The sequence below is a fragment of the Nerophis ophidion genome, linkage group LG06, assembly GCF_033978795.1.
Source record: "Nerophis ophidion isolate RoL-2023_Sa linkage group LG06, RoL_Noph_v1.0, whole genome shotgun sequence".
In the NCBI taxonomy this organism is placed as follows: Eukaryota; Metazoa; Chordata; class Actinopteri; order Syngnathiformes; family Syngnathidae; genus Nerophis; species Nerophis ophidion.
Genome location: NC_084616.1, coordinates 2,768,299 through 2,779,277, shown reverse-complemented (window position 1 = coordinate 2,779,277; position 10,979 = coordinate 2,768,299). Strand labels below are relative to the sequence as shown.

The 10,979-nt window shown below is 44.9% G+C and overlaps 1 protein-coding gene across 4 annotated transcripts in view; it reads right to left on the bottom strand.

Annotated features, from left to right (window-relative positions):
• Positions 1–1,299: 1,299 nt before the first annotated feature.
• abcc4 (ATP binding cassette subfamily C member 4 (PEL blood group)) overlaps positions 1,300–10,979 on the bottom strand; it is a 138,616-nt gene continuing 128,936 nt past the window's right edge. For 2 of the 4 annotated variants that reach the window (XM_061902454.1, XM_061902457.1), the window contains 3 exons: positions 10,017–10,122; positions 9,804–9,938; positions 1,469–1,663 (listed from right to left, as the gene is read on the bottom strand). In XM_061902454.1, coding sequence (XP_061758438.1) covers positions 1,562–1,663; positions 9,804–9,938; positions 10,017–10,122 — 343 coding nt within the window. In that variant the 3' untranslated portion in view covers positions 1,469–1,561. The other 2 variants (XM_061902455.1, XM_061902456.1) reach the window with 2 other exon arrangements.

Below are 10,979 nucleotides of genomic sequence, written 5' to 3'. Positions count from 1 at the left end.
ATCAGAGCACCTACCAAGGGATGCGATGTCCTGTCCTGCATGACGGATGCCCATCAGAGACCTTCGAGGTCCTGACTAAGGTGCGGCGAGGATGTCTGCTCTCGCCTTTCCTTCTCCTCTGTACTGACTGGACCAGGAACCACAACCAAAAACAGCAAAACCGGCATACAGTGGAGCCTTACCGAACTGGAGGACCTAAACTTTGCAGACGATCTAGCTCTCCTGGCTCACACTCACCAAAAGATGCAGGACAAATCACAAAAACTACAAATAGCTGCTGTATTTCCTGGCCTTAAGATCAATTCACAAAAAACAAAGGTCATGCGTATCAATAAGAACAATACACCAATAACAATGGACCATAATTAGAGGAGGTAGTCAGTTTTACTTACTTGGCAAGCACAGTGTAGATGGAGGGCCAGATGAAGATGTCAAATCCAGAATAGGGAAAGCAAGAACATCAACATGCTAAACAAAATATGGAGCAAAAAACATTTCTCTCAAAACCAAGCTGAAAATATTTAACTCAAATGTTGAATCCATCTTGCTGTATGGATCAGAAACATGGACAACCACCAATAGTATACTCACTAAACTTCAGACATTTGTAAACTGTTGCCTCCGTCGGGTCTTAGAAGTCTACTGGCCGGACACCATCACCAATGCCAACCTGTGGGAACTCACAGAACAAGAACCAGTGGAACTGCAAATCAGGAGAAGTGGAGCTGGATAGGCCACACACTCAGAAAACCCAATAAATCAATCACCAAACAGGCACTAACATGGAACCCACAGAGAAAAAGAAACAGAAGGAGACCAAGAACAACCTGGAGAAGAAGCACGGAACAGGAGATGAGGGCTGAGGGGTCGTCATGGCAACAACTCGACTGTAGGGCACAAGACCGGAATGGATGGAAGGCTTTCGTAGGCGGCCTATGTTCCTCAGGGAATACTAAGGCCTAACGTAACGTAACATAATAATTTCATACAATCATAAACTTTTTTTGTGACCAACAAATATGTGCTCCAATTACTTAAGAGTTGTAGAAATGATTGAAAACACAAGACAGCCATGACATCATGTTCTTCACACGTGTACCTACACTTTTGACCACCACTGTATGTACATATACTCATTTATAGAATGATATATATGTATATATAGTATTGTGTTTTGAAAAATATTAAAGTGACCCCGCATGTTTTGGAAAAGTTTGGACACCACCCGCTGTGAACTAATCGAGGTGCAGTTTGGAAAACGTCCACCAGATGTCAGTAACTTTCATTTTGTAACAAGAGCGCTTTAGTTTGTGTTAAAAATATATTTGCTATATTTGAGTAAAAGTGGTACAATATAAATGTCTCACATAAAAGTCACAATTTGAGCGTCTGCATTCCCTCCTGGACACTTTTCTCAGGGAAGAATGTGCGGCTGTTGTGGTGAGAGAGGAGTCTGCGTGAGAGTCCGTTGAAAACAAGGCAGCATTTTATTATGTGCAAAGTAAAAGTCATCAAGTATGTAAAATGAAGGTTGGGTACATGTTGGCAGCAGCAGTGCAGCTCATAGAGCCGTCTCAGAGATCACCAAAGTCCCGTCTGGTCCGTCCACTTGTCCCTTGGCTTGGCCGTTAGACACGCCTGCTCGGCTTCTGCTGTGGAACGCCTGGAACACCAGCAGACCCGGTTGGATCACACCTCAAAACCACAACAACCTTCACACACACACTTTCCTAAGAAGGTGAAGGTTCCTACACACACTTTCCTAAGAAGGTGAAGGTTCCTACACACACTTTCCTAAGAAGGTGACAGTTCCTACACACACTTTCCTAAGAAGGTGACAGTTCCTACACACACTTTCCTAAGAAGGTGACAGTTCCTACACACACTTTCCTAAGAAGGTGACAGTTCCTACACACACTTTCCTAAGAAGGTGACAGTTCCTACACACACTTTCCTAAGAAGGTGAAGGTTCCTACACACACTTTAAGAATGTGAAGGTTCCTACACACACTTTCCTAAGAAGGTGAAGGTTCCTCCACACACTTTCCTAAGAAGGTGAAGGTTCCTACACACACTTTCCTAAGAAGGTGAAGGTTCCTCCACACACTTTCCTTAGAACGTGAAGGTTCCTACACACACTTTCCTAAGAAGGTGAAGGTTCCTCCACACACTTTCCTAAGAAGGTGAAGGTTCCTACACACACTTTCCTAAGAAGGTGACGGTTCCTCCACACACTTTCCTAAGAACGTGAAGGTTCCTCCACACACTTTCCTAAGAAGGTGAAGGTTCCTCCACACACTTTCCTAAGAAGGTGAAGGTTCCGACACACACTTTCCTAAGAAGGTGAAGGTTCCTCCACACACTTTCCTAAGAAGGTGAAGGTTCCTCCACACACTTTCCTAAGAAGGTGAAGGTTCCTCCACACACTTTCCTAAGAAGGTGAAGGTTCCTACACACACTTTCCTAAGAAGGTGAAGGTTCCTCCACACACTTTCCTAAGAAGGTGAAGGTTCTTACACACACTTTCCTAAGAAGGTGAAGGTTCCTACACACACTTTCCTAAGAAGGTGAAAGTTCCTACACACACTTTCCTAAGAAGGTGAAGGTTCCTACACACACTTTCCTAAGAAGGTGAAGGCTCCTACTCACACTTTCCTAAGAAGGTGAAGGTTCCTACACACACTTTCCTAAGAAGGTGAAGGTTCCTACACACACTTTCCAAAGAAGGTGAAGGTTCCTCCACACACTTTCCTAAGAAGGTGAAGGTTCCTCCACACACTTTCCTAAGAAGGTGAAGGTTCCTCCACACACTTTCCTAAGAAGGTGAAGGTTCCTACACACACTTTCCTAAGAAGGTGAAGGTTCCTACTCACACTTTCCTAAGAAGGTGAAGGTTCCTACACACACTTTCCTAAGAAGGTGAAGGTTCCTACACACACTTTCCTAAGAAAGTGAAGGTTCCTACACACACTTTCCCAAGAAGGTGAAGGTTCCTCCACACACTTTCCTAAGAAGGTGAAGGTTCCTCCACACACTTTCCTAAGAAGGTGAAGGTTCCTCCACACACTTTCCTAAGAAGGTGAAGGTTCCTCCACACACTTTCCCAAGAAGGTGAAGGTTCCTACACACACTTTCCTAAGAAGGTGAAGGTTCCTACACACACTTTCCTAAGAAGGTGAAGGTTCCTACACACACTTTCCTAAGAAAGTGAAGGTTCCTACACACACTTTCCCAAGAAGGTGAAGGTTCCTCCACACACTTTCCTAAGAAGGTGAAGGTTCCTACACACACTTTCCTAAGAAGGTGAAGGTTCCTACACACACTTTCTTAAGAAGGTGAAGGTTCCTACACACACTTTCCTAAGAAGGTGAAGGTTCCTCCACACACTTTCCCAAGAAGGTGAAGGTTCCTACACACACTTTCCTAAGAAGGTGAAGGTTCCTACACACACTTTCCTAAGAAGGTGAAGGTTCCTACACACACTTTCCTAAGAAAGTGAAGGTTCCTACACACACTTTCCCAAGAAGGTGAAGGTTCCTCCACACACTTTCCTAAGAAGGTGAAGGTTCCTACACACACTTTCCTAAGAAGGTGAAGGTTCCTACACACACTTTCCTAAGAAGGTGAAGGTTCCTACACACACTTTCCTAAGAAGGTGAAGGTTCCTACACACACTTTCCTAAGAAAGTGAAGGTTCCTACACACACTTTCCCAAGAAGGTGAAGGTTCCTCCACACACTTTCCTAAGAAGGTGAAGGTTCCTACACACACTTTCCTAAGAAGGTGAAGGTTCCTACACACACTTTCCCAAGAAGGTGAAGGTTCCTACACACACTTTCCTAAGAAGGTGAAGGTTCCTACACACACTTTCCTAAGAAGGTAAAGGTTCCTACACACACTTTCCTAAGAAGGTGAAGGTTCCTACACACACTTTTCTAAGAACGTGAAGGTTCCTCCACACACTTTCCTAAGAAGGTGAAGGTTCCTACACACATTTTCCTAAGAAGGTGAAGGTTCCTCCACACACTTTCCTAAGGTGAAGGTTCCTACACACACTTTCTTAAGAAGGTGAAGGTTCCTCCACACACTTTCCTAAGGTGAAGGTTCCTACACACACTTTCTTAAGAAGGTGAAGGTTCCTCCACACACTTTCCTTAGAACGTGAAGGTTCCTCCACACACTTTCCTAAGAAGGTGAAGGTTCCTCCACACACTTTCCTAAGAAGGTGAAGGTTCCTCCACACACTTTCCCAAGAAGGTGAAGGTTCCTACACACACTTTCCTAAGAAGGTGAAGGTTCCTACACACACTTTCCTAAGAAGGTGAAGGTTCCTACACACACTTTCCTAAGAAAGTGAAGGTTCCTACACACACTTTCCCAAGAAGGTGAAGGTTCCTCCACACACTTTCCTAAGAAGGTGAAGGTTCCTACACACACTTTCCTAAGAAGGTGAAGGTTCCTACACACACTTTCCTAAGAAGGTGAAGGTTCCTACACACACTTTCCTAAGAAGGTGAAGGTTCCTCCACACACTTTCCCAAGAAGGTGAAGGTTCCTACACACACTTTCCTAAGAAGGTGAAGGTTCCTACACACACTTTCCTAAGAAGGTGAAGGTTCCTACACACACTTTCCTAAGAAAGTGAAGGTTCCTACACACACTTTCCCAAGAAGGTGAAGGTTCCTCCACACACTTTCCTAAGAAGGTGAAGGTTCCTACACACACTTTCCTAAGAAGGTGAAGGTTCCTACACACACTTTCCTAAGAAGGTGAAGGTTCCTACACACACTTTCCTAAGAAGGTGAAGGTTCCTACACACACTTTCCTAAGAAAGTGAAGGTTCCTACACACACTTTCCCAAGAAGGTGAAGGTTCCTCCACACACTTTCCTAAGAAGGTGAAGGTTCCTACACACACTTTCCTAAGAAGGTGAAGGTTCCTACACACACTTTCCCAAGAAGGTGAAGGTTCCTACACACACTTTCCTAAGAAGGTGAAGGTTCCTACACACACTTTCCTAAGAAGGTAAAGGTTCCTACACACACTTTCCTAAGAAGGTGAAGGTTCCTACACACACTTTTCTAAGAACGTGAAGGTTCCTCCACACACTTTCCTAAGAAGGTGAAGGTTCCTACACACATTTTCCTAAGAAGGTGAAGGTTCCTCCACACACTTTCCTAAGGTGAAGGTTCCTACACACACTTTCTTAAGAAGGTGAAGGTTCCTCCACACACTTTCCTAAGGTGAAGGTTCCTACACACACTTTCTTAAGAAGGTGAAGGTTCCTCCACACACTTTCCTTAGAACGTGAAGGTTCCTCCACACACTTTCCTAAGAAGGTGAAGGTTCCTCCACACACTTTCCTTAGAACGTGAAGGTTCCTCCACACACTTTCCTAAGAAGGTGAAGGTTCCTACACACACTTTCCTAAGAAGGTGAAGGTTCCTACACACACTTTCCTAAGAAGGTGAAGGTTCCTACACACACTTTCCTAAGAAGGTGAAAGTTCCTCCACACACTTTCTTAAGAAGGTGAAGGTTCCTCCACACACTTTCCTAAGAAGGTGAAGGTTCCTACTCACACTTTCCTAAGAAGGTGAAGGTTCCTACACACACTTTCCTAAGAAGGTGAAGGTTCCTACACACACTTTCCTAAGAAGGTGAAGGTTCCTCCACACACTTTCCTAAGAAGGTGAAGGTTCCTCCACACACTTTCCTAAGAAGGTGAAGGTTCCTACACACACTTTCTTAAGAAGGTGAAGGTTCCTCCACACACTTTCCTAAGAAGGTGAAGGTTCCTACTCACACTTTCCTAAGAAGGTGAAGGTTCCTACACACACTTTCCTAAGAAGGTGAAGGTTCCTACACACACTTTCCTAAGAAGGTGAAGGTTCCTCCACACACTTTCCTAAGAAGGTGAAGGTTCCTCCACACACTTTCTTAAGAAGGTGAAGGTTCCTCCACACACTTTCCTAAGAAGGTGAAGGTTCCTACACACACTTTCCCAAGAAGGTGAAGGTTCCTACACACACTTTCTTAAGAAGGTGAAGGTTCCTCCACACACTTTCCTAAGAAGGTGAAGGTTCCTACTCACACTTTCCCAAGAAGGTGAAGGTTCCTCCACACACTTTCCTAAGAAGGTGAAGGTTCCTACACACACTTTCCCAAGAAGGTGAAGGTTCCTCCACACACTTTCCTAAGAAGGTGAAGGTTCTTCCACACACTTTCCTAAGAAGGTGAAGGTTCCTCCACACACTTTCCTAAGAATGTGAAGGTTCCTCCACACACTTTCCTAAGAAGGTGAAGGTTCCTCCACACACTTTCCTAAGAAGGTGAAGGTTCTTACACACACTTTCCTAAGAAGGTGAAGGTTCCTCCACACACTTTCCTAAGAATGTGAAGGTTCCTCCACACACTTTCCTTAGAAGGTGAAGGTTCCTCCACACACTTTCCTAAGAAGGTGAAGGTTCCTCCACACACTTTCCTAAGAAGGTGAAGGTTCTTACACACACTTTCCTAAGAAGGTGAAGGTTCCTCCACACACTTTCCTAAGAAGGTGAAGGTTCCTACACACACTTTCCTAAGAAGGTGAAGGATCCTCCACACACTTTCCTAAGAACGTGAAGGTTCCTACACACACTTTCTTAAGAAGGTGAAGGTTCCTCCACACACTTTCCTAAGAAGGTGAAGGTTCCTCCACACACTTTCCTAAGAACGTCCCTACACACACTTTCTTAAGAAGGTGAAGGTTCCTCCACACACTTTCCTAAGAAGGTGAAGGTTCCTACACACACTTTCCTAAGAAGGTGAAGGTTCCTACACACACTTTCCTAAGAAGGTGAAGGTTCCTACACACACTTTCCTAAGAAGGTGAAAGTTCCTCCACACACTTTCTTAAGAAGGTGAAGGTTCCTCCACACACTTTCCTAAGAAGGTGAAGGTTCCTACTCACACTTTCCTAAGAAGGTGAAGGTTCCTACACACACTTTCCTAAGAAGGTGAAGGTTCCTACACACACTTTCCTAAGAAGGTGAAGGTTCCTCCACACACTTTCCTAAGAAGGTGAAGGTTCCTCCACACACTTTCCTAAGAAGGTGAAGGTTCCTACACACACTTTCTTAAGAAGGTGAAGGTTCCTCCACACACTTTCCTAAGAAGGTGAAGGTTCCTACTCACACTTTCCTAAGAAGGTGAAGGTTCCTACACACACTTTCCTAAGAAGGTGAAGGTTCCTACACACACTTTCCTAAGAAGGTGAAGGTTCCTCCACACACTTTCCTAAGAAGGTGAAGGTTCCTCCACACACTTTCTTAAGAAGGTGAAGGTTCCTCCACACACTTTCCTAAGAAGGTGAAGGTTCCTACACACACTTTCCCAAGAAGGTGAAGGTTCCTACACACACTTTCTTAAGAAGGTGAAGGTTCCTCCACACACTTTCCTAAGAAGGTGAAGGTTCCTACTCACACTTTCCCAAGAAGGTGAAGGTTCCTCCACACACTTTCCTAAGAAGGTGAAGGTTCCTACACACACTTTCCCAAGAAGGTGAAGGTTCCTCCACACACTTTCCTAAGAAGGTGAAGGTTCTTCCACACACTTTCCTAAGAAGGTGAAGGTTCCTCCACACACTTTCCTAAGAATGTGAAGGTTCCTCCACACACTTTCCTAAGAAGGTGAAGGTTCCTCCACACACTTTCCTAAGAAGGTGAAGGTTCTTACACACACTTTCCTAAGAAGGTGAAGGTTCCTCCACACACTTTCCTAAGAATGTGAAGGTTCCTCCACACACTTTCCTTAGAAGGTGAAGGTTCCTCCACACACTTTCCTAAGAAGGTGAAGGTTCCTCCACACACTTTCCTAAGAAGGTGAAGGTTCTTACACACACTTTCCTAAGAAGGTGAAGGTTCCTCCACACACTTTCCTAAGAAGGTGAAGGTTCCTACACACACTTTCCTAAGAAGGTGAAGGATCCTCCACACACTTTCCTAAGAACGTGAAGGTTCCTACACACACTTTCTTAAGAAGGTGAAGGTTCCTCCACACACTTTCCTAAGAAGGTGAAGGTTCCTCCACACACTTTCCTAAGAAGGTGAAGGTTCCTCCACACACTTTCCTAAGAAGGTGAAGGTTCCTACACACACTTTCCCAAGAAGGTGAAGGTCCCTACACACACTTTCTTAAGAAGGTGAAGGTTCCTACACACACTTTCCTAAGAAGGTGATGGTTCTTCCACACACTTTCCCAAGAAGGTGAAGGTCCCTACACACACTTTCTTAAGAAGGTGAAGGTTCCTACACACACTTTCCTAAGAAGGTGAAGGTTCCTACACACACTTTCTTAAGAAGGTGAAGGTTCCTACACACACTTTCCTAAGAAGGTGAAGGTTCCTACACACACTTTCTTAAGAAGGTGAAGGTTCCTACACACACTTTCCTAAGAACGTCCCTACACACACTTTCTTAAGAAGGTGAAGGTTCCTACACACACTTTCCTAAGAACTGCCCTACACACACTTTCCTAAGAAGGTGAAGGTTCCTACACACACTTTCCTAAGAAGGTGAAGGTTCCTACACACACTTTCCTAAGAACGTCCCTACACACACTTTCTTAAGAAGGTGAAGGTTCCTACACACACTTTCCTAAGAAGGTGAAGGTTCCTACACACACTTTCCTAAGAAGGTGAAGGTTCCTACACACACTTTCCTAAGAACGTCCCTACACACACTTTCTTAAGAAGGTGAAGGTTCCTCCACACACTTTCCTAAGAAGGTGAAGGTTCCTACACACACTTTCCTAAGAACGTCCCTACACACACTTTCTTAAGAAGGTGAAGGTTCCTACACACACTTTCCTAAGAAGGTGAAGGTTCCTACACACACTTTCCTAAGAACGTCCCTACACACACTTTCTTAAGAAAGAGAATGTTCCTACACACACTTTCCTAAGAACGTCCCTACACACACTTTCTTAAGAAGGTGAAGGTTCCTCCACACACTTTCCTAAGAAGGTGAAGGTTCCTACACACACTTTCCTAAGAACGTCCCTACACACACTTTCTTAAGAAGGTGAAGGTTCCTACACACACTTTCCTAAGAAGGTGAAGGTTCCTACACACACTTTCCTAAGAACGTCCCTACACACACTTTCTTAAGAAGGTGAAGGTTCCTCCACACACTTTCCTAAGAAGGTGAAGGTTCCTACACACACTTTCCTAAGAACGTCCCTACACACACTTTCTTAAGAAGGTGAAGGTTCCTACACACACTTTCCTAAGAAGGTGAAGGTTCCTACACACACTTTCCTAAGAACGTCCCTACACACACTTTCTTAAGAAGGTGAAGGTTCCTACACACACTTTCCTAAGAAGGTGAAGGTTCCTACACACACTTTCCTAAGAAGGTGAAGGTTCCTCCACACACTTTCCTAAGAAGGTGAAGGTTCCTCCACACACTTTCCTAAGAAGGTGAAGGTTCCTACACACACTTTCCTAAGAAGGTGAAGGTTCCTACACACACTTTCCTAAGAAGGTGAAGGTTCCTACACACACTTTCCTAAGAAGGTGAAGGTTCCTACACACACTTTCCTAAGAAGGTGAAGGTTCCTACACACACTTTCCTAAGAAGGTGAAGGTTCCTCCACACACTTTCCTAAGAAGGTGAAGGTTCCTACACACACTTTCCTAAGAAGGTGAAGGTTCCTACACACACTTTCCTAAGAAGGTGAAGGTTCCTACACACACTTTCCTAAGAAGGTGAAGGTTCCTACACACACTTTCCTAAGAAGGTGAAGGTTCCTACACACACTTGCCTTGCTAGCAGCGTTGAGCAGGGCGGTCGCTTCCTGCTTGCCGGTCTGCTGCACCATCTTGTGGAAGATGGAGGTGGGTTCTTGCAGGAGTGTGTGTGGTTCCCCGTAGGCGTCGATCCTGCCTGCGTCGAGAACCTGGTGGGGCCAGTAAGTGATTAGTGAGCGGCGCGTGCCGCGGGTGTGCTGTTAGTGGGTTGAGTGTGGGTGTGGCACCAGTATGCGGTCGCTGTCGATGATGGTGTTGAGGCGGTGGGCGATGGTGAGCACGGTGCAGTCCTTGAACTTCTCTCTGATGGTGCACTGGATCAGCTCATCAGTCCTGCACACACACGCAGCGCACTCAAGCCCAGTCCTTCACACACTCGGGATCGCGAGCCGGCTCTCAAGCAAAGACTTATTTTTAAGTGTTTGATAATGTTGAGCTGTATCTTGGGGGGAGGGGCTACACACACTCACATGAGGGGACGGGGGGGGGTATATCTGCAATGTATTCAACACGTTTCTGGGTGTTGTTGATAAATGGCTTTGACTTTGCATAGTTGAGCCATTACCTCCCTGCTTGGCACTCAGCATTAAGGGTTGGAATTGGGGGTTGAATAAATCACCATAAATGATTCCTGGGCGGGGCCACCGCTGCTGCCCACTGCTCCCCTCACCTCCTAGGGTGTGATCAAGGGTGATGGGTCAAATGCAGAGAATAATTTCGCCACAGCTAGTGTGTGTGTGACTATCATTGCTACTTTAATTCAAACTTTCTTTAACTTTTAATCAGAAGGGTTCAATCTCTATTCTGTGCTTATTTGAAGCCGAGACGACAAACAGCCTCAGAGGAGATAATGTTTGAAAAAAAGCAACATTTTTTAGACAACTTTTGTATTGAAGTGGGAATAGCAAACTTCCTGTTGATTTTAGCCGGGGGGTGTCAGTGGATGAAATATAGGTCTAACTGAGACCTACGTAGTGTTTTTTGTTTCATGTTTCTACGACATTCCTACTGGAAGTTACAGTTTTGTCTGTGTTTTCTTCCTAGGGGGGGCGCTAGAGCGCAATTTTGAGTTTTGGGGTTTGGTTTTTTGATTAGATCGCAATTTTCACCAGTCCTGATGTGTGTGTCAAATTTGGTGAGTTGTGAAGCATGTTAAGGGGGTCAAATTACAGCTCAAAGAGGCGGCGGTA